Source organism: Sinocyclocheilus rhinocerous, unplaced genomic scaffold (assembly GCF_001515625.1).
Source record: "Sinocyclocheilus rhinocerous isolate Xijiao unplaced genomic scaffold, SAMN03320098_v1.1 scaffold792, whole genome shotgun sequence".
Lineage (NCBI taxonomy): Eukaryota > Metazoa > Chordata > Actinopteri > Cypriniformes > Cyprinidae > Sinocyclocheilus > Sinocyclocheilus rhinocerous.
The window spans coordinates 252,162-276,313 of NW_015626872.1; the positions used below are offsets into that span (position 1 = coordinate 252,162).

Consider the following 24,152-nt stretch of genomic DNA (forward strand, 5'->3'; position numbering starts at 1 on the left):
GTTACGTAAAATACATACGAATTATCATGAGATCACGTTGCAATAGCAGCAAAATTGTTTTGCAATACAATATGAACACAATAAGTACATTTCTGATAGAAGTTAAGGCCACCTAATATAAAGTGGGACCCTGTAATTTATGGGTGGATATTGTGTACAGATTTAGGAATTAAAAACATTAGATTCTGTGTTCACTAAAGCCCAGAAACACTTAGATATGCTGCCTAGATTTGAGTGACCGCGACTGCACTGAACTCCCAGATGGTGCTCAAGGTTATCGTCCGACTTTTCTGACTCCTCCATGTACATGCTGGGATTTCATTGATAATTAGCCTCAGAAGAATAAATATAACACCTCAGACGGTGCCAGCATCTAATATTCTCATGACAGAGCAGCGTGTTGTTGGGTGGACAAGGTGACTTTACCTATGAATTATGGAAAGTCATAAGTCTTGAAATGCACTGGGAATTTGGCTTGATATGCTGCTGACGGCTGTTTACCTTTGAAGCAAAGTGTGACAAGACGCTGAGTGATCTTCTACATTAATGTTCTGGTGTCCATTTACAGGAGCACATTACTCGAAGGAGAGCACTCGAGGCGGCGGCCATGACCTTCACAACTTCATATCGTCTGGCTTTGTGACGCTTGGCCGGAGCCACGTAAAAGGTAACAGGATTCTATATCGCCGCTTAATGACACTGAAATCATTCGTTCATAACAAAGAAGGTGTAAACAAAATCTAACGTTTATTTCTCAACATGTTGGCTAGGAATTCACAGTGCTGGTTGCTAGCACTGAATCTGGCTTGATCTGAGACCCTAGTTTTTTTTTTTTTAGGTATATTCGTAATTCTAAGCACACTTCCACTGTTTAACCACTATGCAATCAATCAAACTTTCCTCAATCAGTATTTCTTTCTGTAAAAATTGCGACTGGAAATGACCTCCGATGACCTCTCATACGTATGTCAAAAGATAAAGAAGATTTAGATTTTTCAGTTCATGACTCTTTTGATATTGAGTAGTTTGTTGTATGAGCTTCGCATGTTGCCAAGAAACAATCTGACTGGATCACAGTATGTGAGTGGAGCTACAGAGATTTCCTCTTCTTGCTCAAAGCTTTCTGTAATCAGTTCGCTCCACTCTGCGTTTTCCATTTTCCACTCCGCGCTTGCTCTACAGACACTGGTGAGAGAAACCTGCTCCGTCCAGCTCTTCACTGCAGCCAAACGTTGCTTCCACTCTCTACACATCAGAGCTGTTTTATTTTCTGTTCATTTTGTGAGATCTGCAAGTTTTGCAACACTGTTATCAAAATGTAGATGTTTAAATACACTTTAAACCCTGAATGTTGTGATTTTAGCAATAAATAGGGACCAATTCTCACTATTAACTAGTTGCTTTTTAGCATGCCTAATATTAACACATTGGCTGTTTATTAGTGATTATAAAGCACATATTCTGCATGACCATATTCTACATGCCTAATCCTACACTCTAAAAAATGCTGGGTTGTTTCAACCCAACTTTGGGTCAAATATGAACGCAATACCTAAATTTAACAACTACCTGTAACTTACTAACTATTAATAAGCAGCAAATTAGGAGTTTATTGAGGCAAAAGTCATAGTTAATGATTTGTAAATGGTGAGAATTGGACCTTTAAATAAAGTGTGACCTAAAATTTAAATAGACATGAAAATGCAATATTTTAAATGAAACATTTGATTATCAATTGAATAAAAATTCTAAATTCTAAACAAAGACAGGTGGATTGATACAAACAACAAAAAGTCTCATGTTAGCTCTCTTTGTAGGAATTTACTAGGATTCTATAAACTTTACTGAAAATAAAACAAGACATATTCTTCTAAAATACTTTTTTTTTTGTCTGTTATCATCTCAACATCTGTAGTGTAACATTAGTAATCTGCGTCAGAATGTTCTATAAGCAAAACGTGGAGCGTTTGCACCAGCTGCGTGATTTTTAACACGTACATAAAACATTAAGCTTCATCTAATAGCCAGCGGTAAGTTGACTGACGTGGCAGAGCTTCTTCATCCCACATGCAGGGTCGCTCATTTACAAATCTTCCACATGTGTCAGTTCTCACTTGTGATGCAGCGATTAATATTCATGTGCTCTCTGCTGACTCAGACTGCTAACAATTAATCTACTCTGTGCAAAAGAATCGCTCATAAGAACCTGCTCATGTTTATTGCCTTTCTGTAACTCCTTTAAAGGACAAAGGAAAAGAGGTAAGAAATAAGAGGTACTGGCATCTTTTGGTATACGTGATGCGTGAAGCACTCATGTTATCGCCATTAAAATGTTGAGATAAACGTGTCATTGATTAGTATCTGACCAGTAACACATAACAACTCTTAAACACCATAGTATTCCACGGCCCAGGCCAAAATAACCATGAGAGGACTAGACAATCTCCATTAGGCCTGCATTTTATTCTCTCCAAATTTCATTTCCTCCGGTACAATGCATTGACCTAAAATCCATTTATTTTTCCGTGTCTGTCTGCCTCCACCCTGCTCAAGACATTTGTTTTTTTTTGGGGGGTTATGTGTCTTTAGTGCCCTTTTCACAATGGCCTATTCAGCCATCTAGTCATGGTGGAAGGAACGGCTATTTTTGTTAGTCGTGAAATATGAGCAGAAAGGATATGGACGCTGCTGCAGGGTGAATGCTTTCCAGACTCCTGCATTTGAACATGACAAAAAGCACCTTTCATTTCTTAGACAGGTGCTGCGATATGAACTGCCATGATTGCAATGTTTTGTTATTAGTGTTTTTTGGTTTTACTTTTACTCATTTATAAGGACCTTATTTACATGAATGTTTGATCTTTTCTTGGGTAAAAATGATTTTTAGAAGGGATAGTTCACCCAAAAAAATATGAAAATTCGGTCATTAATTACTCACCCTCATGTCGTTCCAAACCCGTAAGATCGTCATTCATCTTCAGAACACAAATTAAGATATTTTTGATGAAATCTGAGAGCTTTCTGACCCTGCATAGACAGCAAACTACGAAGTTCAAGGCCCAGAAAGGTAATAAGGATGTTGTTAAAATAGTCCATGTGACATCAGTGGTTCAACCGTAACGCTATGAAGCTACAAGATTACTTTTTGTGCGCAAAGAAAACAAAATAATGACTTTATTCAACAATTTCTTCTCTTTCCTGTCAGTCTTTGATGCTTGTTCACCAAAGTACCACGATGCATGCCACTGATGTCACATTGACTGTTTTATCGATGTCCTTGCTACCTTGAACGTGTCAGTTACGCTGCGGTCTATGCAGGTTCAGAAAGCTCTCGGATTTCATCAAAAATATCTTAAGTTGTGTTCTGAAGATGAACGAAGGACTTACAGGTTTGGAATGACATGAGGGTGAGTAATTAATGACAGAATTATTATTTTGGGTGAACTATCCCTTTCAGATTTTTTGGCAAGACATATTTTCAATGTTCATCGATTTAACAATCAATACAGGTTGTGCACAGCGGTATAACTCGTTGAGCAGACTGTACATCATTTTATGTGCGTTAAATTTAACATGCCGTCTAGCCTGAAGTCCATTGATGACAGTGATCACGTTTGATTCATTCCAGCAAAACTATTGCCTCATCAGAGCGAGGCTGAGAGCAGTGAACACATCTCTCCTCTTGATAATGATGCACTAAGATCAATGGTTTTCTTTGATTCTCCCGCTGTCATGATCAGACCGAGACCAGCAGTGCGTATTGGATGGGCTCACGGCCCTCTCGATAACATATGTTGTCCTCCTTGATAAATTGCTCTGTTTTTGCTCCGAGCTTTCTCTCTCAGTCTTTTCCTCTGATTGTTGCCATGCTACCAATTCTCATCCTGTGTATCGTCCTCACCGCTTTTGCCTCATGTTCCAAAATAGTCCAGGTTTTGAGATTCACCATGGTGATTAAAAGGGTCACTGCAGAGGAAAACTCTCTAGCTTTGGTAAAACCCGTGTGCGGGCAGACCGTTGAGTGATCGAGCGTCCGCTCAGGTACATAATTACGAAGAGGCTGTTCGAATAGCGTGTTGGTCCCTGTAGGGTGAGTTACAGAGGTCACAACGAACATCGGTTCACATACGGCTGATCAAGAAAACAACCTCTTGTCAAAAGTTCAGTCATGCTAGTGTGTCATCATGCCATGTATCTTAACCCAGCTCTTAATGTCCCTGAGCTCTACTGTCTGAGTCAGTCAAAGAATGTGAACTTGAGATATGGAATGAGATTTTTCAGTTTACCGCAGTCATTATTTGCACACCCTCATGTTCCAGTCATAGGCTGTGTTTATTTCGTGGAACACAAAAGGAGAAATTGCTTTTTAACATCTGTTAAAAAAAACGATTTTCCGAGTCTTCTGAAGCCATATCCCTAGTGAAAAATATACTAAAATGTTTTGAAATACATTTATTTCATGCTAAGCATACTACAAATACATTTACATATTAATGTACTTAATAAAAATACCCTGCAATTGTACTTTTAGTAAACTAAACTGGTATACTTAAATTCTGCTATATTGGAACAACTAATTTTGTACTTAATGCACTTTATTTGTGCGGAAGTCCAACTAAAGATATACTGAAGTATATTTAATTGTGCTAAAGTGGAACTCCTGCAAGTATACTTCAGTCTCGAGCGATATGTCAGTAAATATCTTAATAGATTTGAACAATACTAAATGTATTTTAAATGTTACTTTTTTTTTTACTAGGGATGATGCTGTAGCTGTGTTTTAGAAACAGACCAAACTGTATGCCATTATTCACTGATAATCTTTCTCTCCAGTGACCTGCTAATGCAACCAGATCATTGAGTCAGCGAGTTACACTAGAGGACCAAATCAGTGATTAAATTGGATTGAATCAGTTGATTTATTTCACAAATTGGATTGCATTTTTCATTCACAAATCAGGGACTCCGTGACTCCAAGATTCATTTGCAGTGTTTCTTGTGTTCACTTTAGAGACTTATATCTATATTGGTGTTATGGACCACAAGCATATTTTTGGTTGTTTTGTTCCACCTAACCTGTCATAAATAATCACAGTAAATAATGGCTAAAAATAATGACAGAATTTTCATCAGTTGTCACTCTACAGTCAAACAATATCACAGAGTGTGTCAGCAGAAAAGCTTCTCTCTGAAATGCTACAGTGCTAATAATTATTCAAATATGTATGTAACGGAGTAATATCCTGAGTGACCCAAAGTGGCTGTTCAGTCGCACATCTCATTCCTGGAGAGGTTTGCACAAACTGCTCTAAGAGGGAGAAAAGGCAGCTGTATATGATTGGTTTTCAAGGCTCTGACCTTTGGTTTTTGTCGGCTTGAATATAGAGCAGTTCCCCTAAGAGATCCAGACAGTCCTTTCACATAAACTTGTTAATATGCTAGTCCTCATGTCATCTTTCAATAGAGCCTCCGTGAGTTGGGGAAAAAGAAAAAGTAGTTGCACACCGACCCAATAGCATTGGGAATTCAGCAATTTGCCTTTGTACTGTAGGTTTGACATTTATCCAGATTGTTTTGCACACATTATATAGGTACAGAAGATTCAACCAGTCTGGGCACTTTTATTTCTTGCATTACAAGTCTATGGAAGCCCATTTCCATCTCAGAGTAAAAAATGAAAACTGTGAGACTGTGAGAGAAAGTTTAAAATAAGCAATAAAGTCACTCCAAAGTGCAGGACAGATCTGAAACCACATTGTGAGTTACAAAATTACAGTTATCAGAAAGTTGATATTACTCCATGTGAAATTAAGGTGAAAGGAATATTTTACTCTGAGGTGGAAATGGGCATCCATAGACTTGTAATGCAAGAAATAAAAGTGCCCAGACTGGTTGAATTAAACACAGAGTTTCTATTTGTTTTTTATTTAGTTTTTTTCCTAATGTCCTTCTCTGAGTGAGATAGCGCATCACGTTTTTAACCATTCATAAATGTTTAAGCAACATTGTTTTTTTTTGTTTTGAAAAACAATCTCTTGAAATATCCATTCCAATGATTACTGGATTATTGAATATTATTCTTGAGCTGAGAACTCATTGGCATTTCTCCCCTATGTTAAATATAGATGATTTGCATATCAGTTTTGAAATATCTTTGTTTAGAAGAACCATCGGGCCGAACTCTTTGATTGACGGCATTCAAATGAGACGGAATTTTAAACAGGCCATTTTATCATGATTTGAGCTCAGTCCAAAAACAGTGACTGGTTTAGTCTCATCTAACTCCACCAGGAGTCCAGGATTGATCATTTCCTACGATCCTTGATTATTCCGAAGCCGGGAATGATTATATCAGAATACACACTTCGCTTTGATTGACATGACGGCATAACAACCGGAGGGTGGAAGGATTGGAGTTTAAGTGATTTATCCATGGCTGAAAAGTTATTAACACGCACCTCCGTGCTCATATAAGCAGCATCAAATCAACCTGACGGATGCCTGATTGCAGTTTATTATGTTATGGAAATACGGCACCATTCAAACCAAGGCTGCGTATGACTCAGCACCACCCGAGTGGGTTTTATAGCCTCTGGACGTAAATGTTTTCCCCCCCAAATGGAGTAGATTTGTAATGCATTATCGTTGTGTTTGGAAACTGATTGAGACTGTGCAAACACCACTGCAAGCCTGAATGACGATTGTTTTTTAACAGCGATGAGGAATGTGCAATTATGCAAACAGAAGTAAACACATTAACTGGGAAAATAAAAAGAAGAGAAACAAGATCATGCTGATTGCTTAGATTCTATTTCTGAAGCTTCGTGCTTGAAGGCTCCGCCCACGTGAAAGCTGATTGGTCCACTTCGTTGAAACAATCTTCTGATTGGCTGCGATCAAGTCACAGCAGTTTCGCCTTCAGCGTGGACAGACACGTGATTTGTCGTATGGTGACTGGTTAGGGCACATTGTCAAAGCAGTGATTAAAATCTGTATCCAGGTGACCTGTCTGAGCTGTCAGAATCCTAAGCAGTGAATTCATTAGTGTGACAACAAACAGAAAGAGCCTCCCACTGTGTCCATAAACAGCAAAGTCTCTAAATGTCAGCGCAGTCGTCCTCTGCTCCGCTGGTCCAGCTGTCTCACTCCATATTCCCCGAGTGCAGCAAAACATCCATAGAAAGTCAGTTTTCATATCCTTCCAGCTCGATTTTGTTCCTCATAGTGTTCATTCACAGAGAAGAGATGCCACAAACTGAGGGATCATAAAACTGTGGCTAGAAATTAAAGGGGTCATATGATGAGATTTCAAGTTTTCCTTTCTCTTTGGAGTGAGAAACCCAAAGAGATGTTCTTTACGCCTCGTTTAAACACGCCCCCACATGTCTACATCACGATGTGGGATAAATAAGAGATTATGAATGGAGAGTTTTCATTACGTGTGCTTCGGTTTCTAGAAACTGAAATACTGTATTTGACAGGGCAAACATGATTTAAATACTTCAATATCCTATATATTTGACCAATTTCTCTTTATTTTGAGATGTTTGTTTTTTGCAGCTTTTATCTTGATTTGTATTTGCTGGTTTGCTGCCGAAGCTGGCATTGAAAGCTGAGCCTCGTGTCTCACAAGGGGAAAAAGATAAAAGTTTGTATTAAAAATCAAGGTTTCTTCATTGCGTGTCGTGGGACAGAATGAGGAGGGCTAGACTTTATTTGGAAGAAAAAAAAACAGTAGTAGGAGAATGGGGACATTCGTGCAGATCCATTTTCTTTTATATGCTAAAGGACTTTTATGCTAATTGACAGGTCTTTCAAGAGAGTTGAAGTGTCTCGAATGGTTCATTTATTATGCAAGAGAACATCTGATCATGCACTTTTACACAAAGTTTGAGGTTAAACTACACAAGAGATGAAGATGTTTCTTTAAATATTTTTGTGTGGTTATATTTTTTGTTATTTTCCGTCTTCTCTTGTTACATGAATCCTTTCTTTTTCATATTGATGTGAAATACTCATACCCAGATATGTAAGAGAAACCAAAAAAAAAAAAATCCTACTAGACCCATGTGAAATTTCAAGCACGTTTCTACTGTCAAAAAGAACAAAAACTCTTTCCTTTCCAAATCATTTACATGTAAGCTCTTAAGTTATTTTTTCACCACTGTGTGTTCCTCCACTTTAAACTAATAGGTTTTGTTCAGACAGATGAGCTAAAGGAGAAGGAAGAGAAAGGGGTGAATTGTGATGTTTGGTTTGGGGCTGAATTTGTTTGGGTTGCTTTGGTTTGGGGCTGGATTTGTTTGGGTTGGGGCTGGATTTGTTTGGTTTGGGGCTGGATTTGTTTGGGTTGGGGCTGGATTTGTTTGGTTTGGGGCTGGAATTGTTTGGGTTGGTTTGGATTAGGGCTGGGTTTGTTTGGGTTGATTTGGGTGCTTGGGTTGGTTTGGTTTGGGTTGGTTGGGTTATTTTGGATTAGTGCTGGGTTGGTTTGGGTTGGTTTGGATTAGGGCTGGGTTTGGTTTGGGTTGGTTGGGTTATTTTGGATTAGTGCTGGGTTCGTTTGGGTTGGGTTGATTTGGATTGGGTTTGGTGGGCTCCTCACTAATCTACAGTATAAATCAGGACTCCAGGGGCTTGTTATCAGAGCTTGTTACAGTAAGTGCTGATGTTTTATGCATCACTTGGAATGCAGAGAGTTTTTCATGCAAATGCTCTCGTCTTAGATATTTATTATCTTTGAGGAATCTGAATGTCATGTGGGAGAAAAAGAAACCATTTCTGGAGCAGCATGTTGGTATTGAGACGAAGCCACTTGGCACGTCATTGAACTCCAGCCAGATACTTGATACCAGCAGATTATTCACTCGTAATGGAAATGAATATGTCACACTGTGCCGCACTGATTAATTTCTCTATTTTATAAGATGCTTCCTTGTACTCAGTAAACAGCACATAATGAAGCTGTTTGATTGTGTCTCCTTTGTTGTTTATTCATGGTAGGATACATAAGCCATTTACATTAGTCGTCCTTTTTGTCTCCTTTTATGTGGTATATCAAGTGGCAACCTCAGACAGTAGCAAAATTGCCCTTAAGAATTGGTTGAAGTTAAACTACATCAACATATTATATGACATAACCTTGGCTGAATAGGAAAATGTACAGTTTTGTACTGAACCATTACCAATCCAACACATTTTGGATGTGTTTCTGAAAGCATTTGGCTTTGCACTATATTGTGAGTGTAGTGATGGCTGAAGCGGTTGCAGGCATTCAGTTGCGCGTCGTGCCTAACAACGCTCTTTAGCCATGACCGTATTGACAACATCGCACAACCGCGAGTGCCACAGTGCTTCAATATGATATTCATTGCTGATTAATGTACTGTAGCTGTAGGGCCCTCACTGGCAGGCTAAAAAGCAACTTATGCTATTTGAAAAAGCAGTGCATTCAATATGACAGACAATAAATTATGGCTTTATCATTCGTCTCTTTTATTTTATTATGGTAATGTGCTAACACTGCCCTCACTTCCCCATGCTACAAATTCAATTATAAAATGTGTCAGTTCACATTGAAAGATGACTTTCTCTTTCTCGCTCCGTCAGACGTAAATGCCATTGATTGAAGTTAAAATGGACAGTAATCTGATTGTGGTTGTATGTCGGATATGCTGGACTGTATAGCTGCTTCTCAGAGCATTAATCTCAGCACGAAACAGACACTGGCGCGCTGCTAATCTCAGATGTGCATGAGGAGGAAAAGAATTTACAAACCCCCTACCAACAATGCTTTCATGAATACATTAGCAGATGAAAGGCAAAGCAAAGAAGGAGACATGAATTACAATACTGTTTGCAAATGGCATGTTTTGCGTGTGAATGTATGCGTTTGTGATCGCGTCAGGTCAGTCTCGTTTCTAAACGGCTGACTTTTATATGAAATGCCGCCACAAAAGGACCTCACATAAAGAAACTCCTATAGATGGATTAATGTGGATTACATACCATCAAGATTTCATGAGCTCCTTCCAGACTGAATAAGCAGCCGCCAAACAAGGTGACCTATTTATGGTCGGAGACATTAACCTCTTCACAAAACGTATTATTTCACACTTAATGGCTTGAAGAAGCGAGCATATCATATTTGGAAAGTGAAATATAAATAATATCCTTCCCAGCACACTTTCTTGACCTTACGAGCGTAGTGCTTGACACCTGCAAGGCAAACGCTGGTTTTGGTTTGTAATCTATTATTCATATGGAAGCTGCGGGAATGAAGACAGTGGAAGGCAGAGCTCATCCCACCCGATCCATTCTCACTTGCAGTGGAAAAGCACACAAATGCAATGAGAACGGAAAGTGCTGTTCCGTCTGGAATCAGAGTTAGACTCATCGCTCTGAGCTCCGGGCTCACGTTCAATTCTGTATGTTTTGGTGCTTGGGATCCAGTTAGCTCTTTCACAGATTTCTGTGGTCCCTGTAGTCACCATAATAATGTTGGTTGTCTCTGTATAGGCCTATATCAGGGTAAATGACATGACACTCTATTAAATTATTCCAAATGTGCAATTTTTACATACTATAATTTGAATGTAGCTCTTTCATGATTAGCATGCTTTTAATTTCTGAACTAAAACTCATTTTGATATCCGTGAAATATGTCAGAGTGATACAACTGTCCTGATACCGTGAAGAAGAAGAAAGCCTAACCAATGATATGGTGTGACCAACATGCAGAAAAAAAAAACATGAAACAGAAATGACATCATATTCAGGAGTCCTGTAGACTCTCATGAATGTGTGTCAAGACTAATGCAGCCTTTTAATGAATGACAAAAAAAAAAAAAAATGATATACACAATGTTCTATACACAAACATGTTTTAATAATTGATAGTGTAGTAAAATAAAATTAAAATCTGTAAACTCTAGAAAATGATTAGTGAAAGTGAACTTGCTCTCCTGTCACTTAAAAATACATTGAGCATAATGATAATGCAAAGAAGAACATGATGAATGTTCTTTCATCAAGAAAGATGCACTTGTCCACTGGCCCAAAGCTAAAACGGAAAAAGCAGTGATGAAGTAGTGAAAAATAACATGACAATTTAGGTACTTCAAAAACAGAATAAACTAATTATTGGTTGTTGTCATTTCAGTAGCAGACAATTAATTAATTAATTAATTAATTAATGTTGTTTATTTATTTTTAGTGCCTTCTGGGATGCTATAACACAAAAACAAAAACATCACAGAATCAGTGGCAAATTCTAATATATATGTGTCTGTATAAGTGTGTGTGAGAGAGCGTGTGTTTACGAGAGCAGTAAAGTGTGTCCATGAGGCTTTTCCGTGCCAGCTGTGTGTGGATAATTGCCTCATTACGGTTTTCATTGGTGCCCATTTTGAAATTGCACAAAATGTGTGAAAGACCTGGGAAGGACATTGTGCTCCCTCTAAAAAAAATCGCTTTCATGCCTCCTCTTTGGTAAACAGGGCAGCTAGTTTTCAAATCGACTATTCTCATGTTGCACAGCAGAGTTCTCTTCCGGTTAATGCATTAAAGGCTTACTCCACCCCAAAATGAAAATTACCCCCATGTCGTTCCAAACCTGTAAAAGCTTAATTCGTCTTCGGAACACAATTTAAGATATTTTGGATGAAAACCGGGAGGCTTGTGACTGTCCCATTGACTGCCAAGTAAATAACACTGTCAAGGTCCAGAAAAGTATGAAAGACATCGTCAAAATAGTCCATCTGCCATCAGTGGTTCAATCTGAATTTTATGAAGGGACGAGAATATTTTTGAGCACAAAGAAAATAAAAATAACGACTTTATTCAACAATTCGTCTCCTCCGCGTCAACGCGTCACGCCGCACCACACGGATATGCTGTATTTGTTCAAATCAAAACGTAAATAAACGTAGAAAACGTATCCGTGTGGTGCGGCTGACACAGAACAGCATACGCAGTTTGCGTTCAGTGGATTCTCTCCAAAATGATGCTACGGTGACGCGGAGGAGACGAATTGTTGAATAAAGTTGTTATTTTTATTTTCTTTGCGCCCAAAAATATTCTCATCGCTTCCTAAAATTCAGATTGAACCACTGATGGCAGATGGACTATTTTGACGATGTCTTTCATACTTTTCTGGACCTTGACAGTGTTATTTACTTGGCAGTCAATGGCACAGTCACAAGCCTCCCGGTTTTCATCCAAAATATCTTAAATTGTGTTTTCTGAAGAGAAGGTAAAAGAAGAAGCTTTTACGGGTTTGGAACGACATGGGGGTAAGTGATTAATAACAAAATTTTCATTTTGGGGTGGAGTAACCCTTTAGTATAGGTGTTGTAGGAGATCTTGATAAGTTTTGTAAGCGTGACCTGTGAAATGGGCAGGTCTGTCACTCTAAACATCCCTGAAGTGCTCATTGCGTAACTCATCCTCTCTGAGCACTAATAAACACAGGCCTAGCAGGAGCTCATGAGTTCAGTCCGACTCCCACTGAGACTCTGAGTGCTGGATATGTAGGCTAATGGATGGAGGGTCCTTTATGTCATTCTCCAGCACAATGAATGCTTCAGACGGGACACTTACAATAGCCTAGATTTGGAGAAGTTGAGTGCAATTTGATGGATCAGCGCAATCACTCCTCAGGGGAAGGGTTGAGAAAATCTGTTTTGATAATCTTATACGTGCAAACAATTATATGCAAGTGGGTTACACTTTATTTCCTTAATCCGCTTTAGACTTTCCAAGTAAGTAACTACGCGTCTATATCTCAGCTAACTCTGATTAGAGTATTAGTAGACTGTTTTGGGTTCAGGTTAGTAGAATAAGCTGACATGTACTTGCAAAATTCCTTATAGTCAGCCGAATGTACATCAGAATAAAGTGTTATCACATATTAGACAGTCTACTGGTGGTGGTTGAGGAGAGACCCCCACACATGATTGTAAAGCGCTTTGGGTGTATAGCAATACACAATAAAGCGCTATATAAATGCATCATTCATTCATTCATTCATTCATTCATTCATACTGATACTGATAGAATGTCTAAAGTGGACTACTGAAATAACACGTTCTCACTCCCAACTCGTCACATATTGATGCTTGGTCAGGACCACTTGACGGCACTTTTTGACGCTCAAGGTACCCCTAGCGTCATTTTTCGACGTGCAGGGTCCTCCGTTGTTTTCAGTTGTTTGTCTTAATTTAATGGTTTGCATGCATTTGTAAAAAACAGAAATAATTTTATATAAATGTATGCTTTCATTGGAGAACCTAACCCCACCGCTACCCTAAACCTACCCACTTCAGACCAATATAAAACACGTAACAGGCAAATAAAAGTACAGTCACAGGTATTTATTACAAAAACTGACCAAAAAAAAGCAGTATATAAGCATTACAAACAAGTTGTGCTGCATTCAAAGTCTCCTGAAGCCATACGATGTCTTTATGCGAAGAAGAGAGTAAAACATAAGGTTTTAATCGTTGAAAATTATCCCGCTCCGTTAACGTGCTCCCATCTCATTCAAAAAGATACTCCCGTCCCGTAGCATGACGCAATCGGTCACGAGACCAGCCAATAGCATTACACAACCAAGGCTGATGTAAGGTTTCTTCTGGCGGTATTTTTTGAAGTTGCGCACAGACTGCAGCACACAGGATGAGCTTTACGGCAATCGCATCTATTCCTCTCACAAGTCAATGGTTTTGCCTCGGAAGACTTGGACTATTAATACTTTTTGAATAAATTATGACTGTAGTTGCATCTGCCAGTTATATCTTGTGTTTTATTGACAAATGGTAGGTTTAGGGGCAGGGGTTGGGTTACGTACTCATAAATGTGTAAATAGTGTAATTTAAATAAAACTGTTGTGACCGTTTACATTGAAAAATCACACCCCAACATATATGCAATAATGGCAATATTATTACCCAATATATAATTTAATCGTGACGATAAAATTCCCAGTACCTTTTGCGTCGGCATATTGACGCAAAGGGTTTCTTATTTAAAGCAACGGAGGACCCTTCACGTCAAAAAATGACGCTAAACCTATGATCTGTGCGTCTAAAAGTGACGCCAAGGGGTCCTGACCAAGCGTCAATATGTGACGAGTTGGGAGTGAGAACGTGGAAATAAAGTGCAACCTTTGTAAGTAAGGCTACGTTTACACGACAACAGTGTAGTCAAAAACGGAAAAATGTTTCCCTTGCGTTTTTAAAAAGTTTCACGTATACACGACAACGTTTTCAAAACGATTCACGTTTACACATATCCGCGAAAACGGCCAATACCGCTGTATTACGTATGCCAGGCCAGTAGTTGGTGCTGTCACCTTGTTAGTAAACAGTACCTGTAGGGAAGTGATGATTATATGATGTATATGATGCATCTCCGCTGTTGGTTGTAATATTGGTGAAGTAAATCCACACTTTGCTGAAGAAGCGTTAGCAAACTCTTGAGCAGCAACAACAGTACCATGTACTCCGCCATTGTTGTGTATGTTTGTTCGTGCTTGCCTTTAAAATCGACATGTATTGCGCATGCCTACATACCTAACACATACTACACACGCGCATGACGTCACCGTTTTCAAAGATTCCCGTATTGGGTGTTTACACGGAAACGATAACGGTGCCGTTTTCGAAATATTTGCACTTTGAAACCCGTTTTCAAAAATATGCGTTTTCAGTCCCCAAAACGCCGTTGTCGTGTAAACGAACAGTCAAAACGCATAAAAAGTTTCCCGTTTTTGGCTGAAAACTTTGTCGTGTAAACGGCCCCTAAGTGTGATTTTACATACTTCAATACAAAGTTACAATAAAGTAACTTACATTTTAGACAAGTTAATTTGTATAATTTTTTTCTCCACCAGCAATAATATTTCCAAAAGAAGCCAACCATCAGGCTATGTGTGTCGTAAGTGAAACATGAGTATCCCCGTTCCAAGTGATCAGTGTAGTCCAGATCCAGGTTTTCGGGATTTCATTCTCACATATTCTGTTTTAGACGGTCAGAAACACAGATAAGAAAAGTGCTATTAATATTAAATATCAGCCACCTGACCAAATATATTTGTATAAGACAAAAGTGAACCGTGAAAGCTCTCAGTTCAATCTGAATTCTCTCAGCAGAGCCGTACAATATTTATCTAAAAAAAATGAAGATGTTCAATATTAACGCTGAGGTGATGGCACAGGATAAAAAGCCTCAGAAAGCAGATGTGACGTCGGGAAGCGCGCAGGGCAGTCAGTAATGGAGGATGAGAGAAAAGAGGAAATCCAGACGGACCTCACAGTATGGCTGAGAGAGCTGGATGTATGTCATGTTAGCGCTGTGTCCGGTCTATTGGGACTGTGCAAATGAAAGCTGAGTTTTACTCTACGTTAAACGCTCTATGAGGAATTGAAGGTAAATTCCATTGAAAATATGGTGCGGTATTGATGCCTAGGTGAAGAAGAGCCTCACAGAATTGATGCATAATAAACAGCTGTATATATTCATAGATGTACAGAATATTATTAATGATTTTAATTTGAATGTTTGTAGTAAAAACGAGTTTTCTAATAATGCATTTAAAACTGTAGATGCTCTTTACTCCCTCTCTCGTGTCGTTCCAAACCTTCTTTTCTCTGTCACACAAATGATGATATTTTGAATGAGTTTGGAGTAAATGATGACAGACTGATGAATTCTGATCTCACACAAGTACATTGATTCTTCCTGATTATTAATGGATCACTTTTACATGCCTAAAATATCACCTTGATCCAGAGGCATTATTCCAACACACATTTTTAATGCTGAACGTGTATTGCAATCTTCTGAACAAAATGGAGTGCAGACATCTCAGATCTGTCTGTGGGAGGATGTTTGATGTCAGATTGCGTCCCTCGAGTGCTCTCCTCTGCTCCTCTCTCAGTCGAGGTGCCCTCAGGAGTCGAGAGCAGCAGAGAAACAGAGACAGATCTACATTGGAGCCACATCCACTCAATCTCTGCCGCATTCGCCACCGAACACCTGACAAACAGATATGATAATGCTTGCAAAGATAAAAACATATTAACTGACGTCAGGTACTGAGCATGTAATGTGGATTGTATATGAATGGCTAATATAGACAAAGCAGGTGCCATTTGCGTCTTCTAACATTTGATGGCCCTTTTCCACCCTGTGTTTCCAGACTGTCCTCATATTAGAAGATTAACGCATTCTGATGAAAGCAAAATATATGATAATAAAAACTAGAATTTTGTCTTTAGAATTTTGTTCTTTGCTTGTTATTTTTAGATTTTTTTTTCTCTGCATAATGGATTATTAAGTAGTATTAAAGAATAATATAGCGCTGATAATTAAATATCCACCCTAATTAAAATAAATAAATAAAATTTACACTAGTAATGTCAAATGAAATTTTAAAATGGTTTAACACATGCAACTAATTTATAAATAATGGGTTTCAGAGATCAATGCATCCACAGCAGTTCTTTGTATTCTCAGTGACCTTTTCTCATACCGGTATATTGAAACATGTGTTTAATGCTTACTTAATGCATCACGTCTCAGACGACACAGAACTGATTAGCTTCCTGTGAGTGCTGCGCTATTAATATTGTGTCTGGCTCCTTTAAAATCCTCTGGAACGGATCCTGCCTCCCTCTGAGAGCGGTAACAGCACACCTAATGTGTGTAATCACAGGTACAGACATCAAAATGGTGTGAAACCATTTTTTTTCCTGAGACACAACTTTGAAGCTCTATGCCACAGTTATTATAAATAATGACGAAACAAATAATAGTATAATAATGAGAGGAATCGGTAAAGCACAATTAAGGGACTCATGATTCATTTTCAGTGAGACTTCAGTAACCTATGAAAATGTAACCCATGCAATGTCAATTTCATCATCCGCATATTAGGCATAATGCATGATCTGGTTTCAGGTCCTAACAGCTCACGCTAAGTAAGTGTGAATGCCGAACACGTATCTCAAACTCATCTCCTGGAGACGGAACAGTACAAGTGCAATTATCATTTAATGTAATTGCATTAACCTTCTGATGAATGCGGGATCCTGCAGGCTCACGGTGCATTGCGATCTCTTTGTCAGCTCGCGAGAAAAATCCTATCTGCGGCGCTAGAGTTTCACCAAGCTAGATTTCTGTAAGAGATACAGCAGTGAAGGCAAGCATGAAAACATTTCATTAAAGCCGGGGAAGTCAGTCACGCATCAGTTATCGGGAGCCCAGGGGAGAGGTGAGCGCTGGATGAGAGCTGTGGCCCGTTTGTCGCTTCTGTTTGAGGCCAGTAGATCCACAAAGTTACGGTTAAAGATTGTTTTTGGTGAAAAATACATGCACTGTTTAGTATGAAGAATTCTCATAAGGCATAGCACGAAATTTGTCTATTTTCACCCAATAGAGTGCAATTAATGTGATCTAATAAGTGTCATATTTAATTGAGATCTATAGCAATGTAAAATTAATATCCATTTTTATGGAAGTCATACAGTGCTGCACAATGAATCGTATTTAAATCATGATCATGATTTCTGCTTCTCCCGAATAATTAAGCACAATCATCTACAATATTTGCTATATTGTTATTTATCCTGAAAACAATTCATTTTAATGTGGCATTTGCGGAAAAAAAGTGTTCATGAGCTGAAAACACAGGCAAACGCGTACGTTTTAGTTTAGCGATCTCTGTTCGGGATATTCTGCTCAATACAAGTATATAAAAATACATCCAGTCTGTTTTCTTTCTTTCACACAGGTGTTTGCGTGACTGAATCTGTAAGCAAACCATGCGAGTTGACATCGTCTTTATCAGTGTTGGGGAAAGTTACTTTTAAAAGTAATGCATTACAATAAAGAAGTAACTAATTGCACTCCTTAGTTACTTTTTATGGATATTAATGCATTACGTTACTTTCTCATCCGGCCCGGGCTTCCTTGTTTGTTTTTAATATAAAAAAGTTATATTTTTGGCAAATGTAAAAGCCCCTTCACACCAAAAGTGAAATGAATAAGCCTCAGGCTGAAGGAAATGTAAATTCAAAAAGCTGAAACAAACCTTCATTGCAGGAAGAATAAGACACAGGAGAAGAAAATTCAACATTTTCTTCTCAATCACAAAAAAGAAAGAAAGAAACACAAATGTTATATTTAGCTAAAGTCATTTTTGCTTATTAGTATGGTTGAATTGGATCAACAAAGGTCAGCAGCAAAGACGTTGGTAATGAAATGGGATTAAATACATAAAGGATTTTTGTGTTATTTGACGTATTTAATTATTGCAGGTTTGAGTGATATGCTGAAGTTGCATTTCACTGTTTTTATTCATTTTGAGGAATACTGAATCTACTACTGTACAATTACAGTTTACACAGAACTCCTCTGCACTGACTACCCATTTCTCTCAACATGGGGACAGGAGTGCTGTCAGTCAATAAATGGGAAAACAAAGTAACTAGCATTCCTTATTTGAAAAAGTAACTTGGATATTTTCTTGTAAATTAAAAAGTAACGTGGTACTATACTAGTTACGAAAAAAGGGTTGCACTTTATTTCGATAGTCCACTTTAGACATTCTATTAACTATAAGTAAGTTTGTAACTACATGTCAACTACATGTCTACTAACTCTCAGAGTAGACTGTTAGGGTAGGTTTAGGGTTAGTAGAATGTTGAAAAAGAAAGTGTTAGAAGATATTAAGCAAACAGTCTACTAATACTCTACTAACTGCTAGTTGACATGTAGTTGCAAAGTTACTTACTGTTAATAGAATGTCTAAAGTGGACTATCGAAATAAAGTGTTACAGAAAAAAGTAATCCGATTACGTAACTCATGTTACTTGTAATGTGTTACCCCCAACACTGGTCTTTATTTGTGCTTATGTGAAAGTCCAATTCTGATAAAATGTAAAAAAAATATTGAAATGGCAATAATTGTAATTAATAATCAGGATTATATTTTTGTGATTTTTGTGCCGACCAAAACTGGCAGGAGCTAAATGTATTTATGAAATGACGGCAATAGCATCATGCATTCTCTGCCAAAATGTCCAGTTAGACAAACTCATTTTGTGAATAAACAAATGATTGTTAATTTGTACTCATCATTATAAATTGGCTTTCTCTCTGTTTCTCTCTGCTGGTTGGTTTGTGTAAGAGTGTGAGAGGTGAGATTATTTCTCTGTTATTGAGCAGCAGGTGGGTTTCTCCTCCGCACAGATAAAGGCTGGTGGGTTTTCAGCATCTCTCCTCTCATCTTTTAGCTTGCCCTTTCTTCACATTCGTGTGCTGGTCCAGATGTATTTATTTACCACGTCTCGAGTGTTCAGAATGTTATTATCTAACATGCTCCACTCACTGAGTTAGATTGCGCCTTTCAAAACAAATTACCTCCAGTGTCTTGAAGATTAATTTCATAGATTTTCCCAGTTGCTCTTGGCCTTTGAGCTCATTATAATTTATTTGAGGATTTCGCAATTTTGCTTTTCTCTCCCCCCATCTCAGTGTGTGAAGATAATGACATTATTAAAGTATCCTGCTGTTCAGGTCTTTCCATGATATCTGCACTGTAAACGTGCCACCCTCGCCAAAAACACTAATTGGCGAATCTCCGTCGGTGCGTTGAACCTAGATGGCAAAGCATTGGTTTCCATGGAGCCCGTATGGATGTTTTCAGGGACGATATTGATTGACATGCTTCCTCTCCATTACCAAGCATGAAAATATAATGACTCGTGATAATGCAATCGTGACACTGATCAATAAGAGGCACAGAGTCTTAAAATACAGGCAAATTTGCTAAACAGTTGCAGGTTTTTGTGTTGAAAACTGCTTCAGTGCATCTTATTCACCAACCACCCACTCAACTGACTGTTTCACTTAAAAAGCTTTGTTCATAGAGTTTGTTTACTCTAGAATTCTTCATATGCGTATTCACTGGATATACAGTACACATTTGTCCATTTTTTGAGTTAAGGAAGCAAAATTGAAATTGCATTGTCAGATTTTATTGCAGATATAAAATGTAGTCTTGACAAACTGTCTTCAAGTACATGGTGCAACATTATATGTGAACGCACTGAATGTAACCCTGATGACAACCATTATTAAGTCAAGTCAAGTTACATTTCTATAGCACTTTATACCATACAGGTTGTTTCAAGGCAGCTTTACAGTGATAGACAAGAAAATAATGGTTCAATCATGCAAACAAAATTCAATTCTACTGTAAAACAGCTCTAAAAAGACAATAGTCAACAGTCATTATTCAGCTGAAAGTGTAATTAAAATTTGCAACTACACGTCAACTAACTCTCATTAGAGTATTAGGGTGCTTTCACACCTGTAGATCGATTGCTTTGTTCCGAAACCCGGATTAAAATTATTACAATGTTGCTTTTTATTCTTGGTGCGGTTCGCTTTCACATGGCAAAGTTTCTTAACAGACCAAATTTGTTAATACAAGTCACGTGCGAGTAAACTGTTCTCTCTCTGGTCAACATTTCACGGTTTATTTTCCGGAATTCAATGTTTTTTATGGAACTTACATAATTACCCATCATAAATTGTGATGTAGCCTAATTTGTTGTTCCGTTGGATCGGATTGCTTTCTCACTACAACCGAACCGCTCCGGAGTTCGTTTTCAATCGAGCCGAGACCACCTCGTTCAGGCGATCTCGGACCGATTGTTTTGGCGCGGATCCGAGTTCCATATACCATTGCCGTGTTCACATATGCCCAAACGAACCGAGCTAAGGGGGGAAACGTGCCAGGTTTCGAAACAACAGGCCAGGTGTGAAAGCACCCTTAGTCGACTGTTAGTTTAGGGTTTGGGTTAGTAGAATAAGTTGGCAAGTACTTGCAAAATGACTTATAATCATTTGAATGTCCATCAAAATATAGTGTTAGCAGATATTAAGCAGACAGACTACTAATACTCTAAAGACTGCTAGTTGACATGGAGTCACAAAGTTACTTATAGTTAGTAGGGTGTCTAAAGTGGACTATCAGAATGAAGTGTTACCAAAATGTAATGAACAGCAGCTGTGTCTACATACAGCTGTATTTGAATGCATTGAAGGGCATTGGTGGTCAGGAATTACATATTATTATCGCCGTATGTGATGGACTGGTTTATTTGAAATGAACTGACATCAACCAACCATGAAACCAAGTCTGACATGCATATATCCGGATGCACTGTATGTTCAATTTAGGGATTCACCAGATTGGAGATCCCAGTGAAACTCTTCATCAGTGCCAGATCAGTCACTATAAAGCATACTAGACATGCCATCTGGTACTGACTCTCATTTTGGGTAAGTTTGCGAGTAACATTTTGATATTTACGTGCAGCAGATTTTGATCGGTTTTGCTGTGGTATTTGTGAACACAATGTCTGTCTGCCAGACACACCAATGTTGTGAGCATGTTTTCAGTGGCTTCAGAATGCCTGTGTGTGTGACCATTGTAAGTGTGTTTTAGCCTTGGGGATTGATCGAGACGCAGGACAAATATCAGAGGTGGAGGCTGCATTATCTGCATGATGGATCTGAAGGAGCTGCTGCGAGCGGTGCAGTGCTGAAGAACCAAATCAATGTTTGGAATTCAGAACGACTTTCCATTCATTCTTATTAAACGCCTCATTCTGTGTGACTCACATTCTTCACGAACAATACATTAGAACCTTTAAGGACTGAAAGCCTGTTTATATATTTATCTTTATGAGTCCTAATTACAGTTAAAGAGTCCAAATATTGTGCAATTTATTTTTTAATTTCCCTCTCAGACTAGCTGATCTATTTATGGCTGCTTAAGTCGACTTTGCAGGCTGAGTTCCATTGTTATGCATGAGCTGTTTTTATTGTTTTCATTATCTAAATTATTGCTTTGACTTGTCTTTCCTCCACTTCCTCTGCTGCCGCGAGCTTCCTGTCTCATGGTTTTGTCTGACTTCAGAGCGGCATTGTCTCTTAGGCTCTTACGTAAGGGTTTGCACAAGCTGTGTGTGTGTGTGTGTGTGCAGACATGTTGTTTACAGGACCGTAAGGGTGTGTATAAAAGTGTTCTTTCACATTTTCTGTTGTCTTAGCAGTTGATAATGTGTTGAAGCCTGTTTCCCAGTGAAGCAGCAGCGCCACTGAACACTTCATTTCCCACAACGTGTAGAATTTAGTCGATTCCTCTTCCTGTCATTCCAAATCATATACCATTTCCACTTCCTGTGGCATTTTAAGTTCACATTCACACACAGCCATTTCTTCAGTTCTGTATGGTTGCAAAATCACTTTGTGTCTGCGGCAAGCACAAAACCAAATAATAGGCAAAGAAACTTTGAAGAAATCTATTGAAAAGAGGTACTGTACAGACAGAGCAACAACAAAAAATTAACTGACAGCAGTCGTAAATGAAAATATTTAACCTGCGTTCTGTTTTGTCTCTTTTGTTCATGAAAAGGCCATCTGAGATGGGAAAATTGCATCTCCTGGTGAATATGTCAAGATTTTAATTTGATTTTCCCCTCTATTATGCAAACAAATTCTTATTCATGAACTCGTTCCTCTCAAGACATGTCATGCCTAAATCTTTCATTTGAGCTCAGGACAGACGATAATTAAATGTGCACGTTTTTGCTCGACCTTGACTTTTTTGGGTGCCGTTTGAATTTGGTACATAGGCCTACTCAATATCAAGCAAAGAAAGAAAGATCTTTGATAATGCTGGGGAAGTGATGCATGGGAATGTGTCTGGTGATTTTGCACTGTGACTATGAGAGTTTTGTTTTGCATGGCAACAGCTCTCTGATCGGAGCAGAGGAGAGATGTCCGGATGTTTTCCAGACCCTTGCATTAGAGCGGCTTTTATTTGGGTGGCTCTCAGATTTCAATGACATGCTCGTCTCATAATTGAGGGTGTATTTGGAAAGGTCAGACATGTGCTTGTTAATTTGGCATGAGGTTTTCTGATGGTGAATAGCAGTTTAGTGAATTCAACAGAGGAATGACTTTCATGATCAGTAGTATCATTTCATCCCATCTCCCATGGCATTTTTCCCTTTATATTGAGCTTGTCAACAAGCAAAAGGCTCTGATTCCAGGAATTAAAACCACCTTCAAATTTTTGTTGAAAGAAAATTTGCCATCTCACATTACACTAAGTTTATTTCTCTTATCCGTTCGTCTCTGCTCCCTGTTTTCTCTGCGTTCTGGCACTTTCCATGAATCGAGATTTTCCACTGTCATTGTACACTGTTATCTCTGTGACCTACCAAAAAGAATCATAATATTCATTAGACATGGTTGATGGTAATATCATAGTATTTGATGCAGTACGTTACCATATAAATATTATGATATATGACTATGGTAATCATTACTATGTACCATACTATGATATTGCAGTACATTCTGTTCCATGGTTACTATTTTATAATATGTGTATTACTATTGTATGTTTTTGTTTTGATATTACTACAATATTATCTTTTATTATTATATTCTATTATTAGGATTGTAATACTGACATTACATACCATGGCATTTTATCTGATGTCACTGCACACCGTATAAAATAATGCAATCAGATAGAATGACATGGTATGTACATGGTAATTGAGCACACTTTAAGGAATCATATTACCATGGTACATAAAAAAAAAAAATACAGCTTTTTTTTTTTTTTTCACATGTGGCTTCCGTAATTATTGTTATTTATGGTTTATTATTATTATTATTAGTAGTAGTAGTATTGTAATAATAATATGATTTTGTTTAGTTTTTTATTTCAAAACATTTTATTTTTCATATTTTTCATATTTTGATGATGAAATTTAAGGGCACATTTAGATTTTGGAACAAAATTAGCAGGAGTTTGAGCCTCTGTTGAAAATATAAGAAAAGAAAATCTTAATTTTGAAAGATTTTCCAGCCCTATTTTATTCCCTATTCATGGAAATTGTCTTCTGTAATCAAAGATCTTTATTTAGAACACACTGATTAATGATATCAGTTTTCCGCTAGTCGCTGAAGCATGTCATGCGTGTTTCTTTCAGATTGTCACACTTTGCTGTCAGGATTTACATTCATGCACATATTCATTACAAAGGAAAACATTTCTG

The 24,152-nt window shown here is 38.0% G+C and overlaps 1 protein-coding gene across 5 annotated transcripts in view; it reads left to right on the plus strand.

The window, feature by feature from the left end:
- The window catches only part of LOC107719625 (protein shisa-6 homolog), a 54,253-nt gene that overhangs the window by 10,438 nt on the left and 19,663 nt on the right, over positions 1-24,152 (plus strand). For all 5 annotated transcript variants that reach the window (XM_016527106.1, XM_016527115.1, XM_016527123.1 and 2 more), the window contains exon 4: positions 569-667. In XM_016527106.1, coding sequence (XP_016382592.1) covers positions 569-667 — 99 coding nt within the window. The remainder of the gene's footprint in view (positions 1-568; positions 668-24,152) is intronic.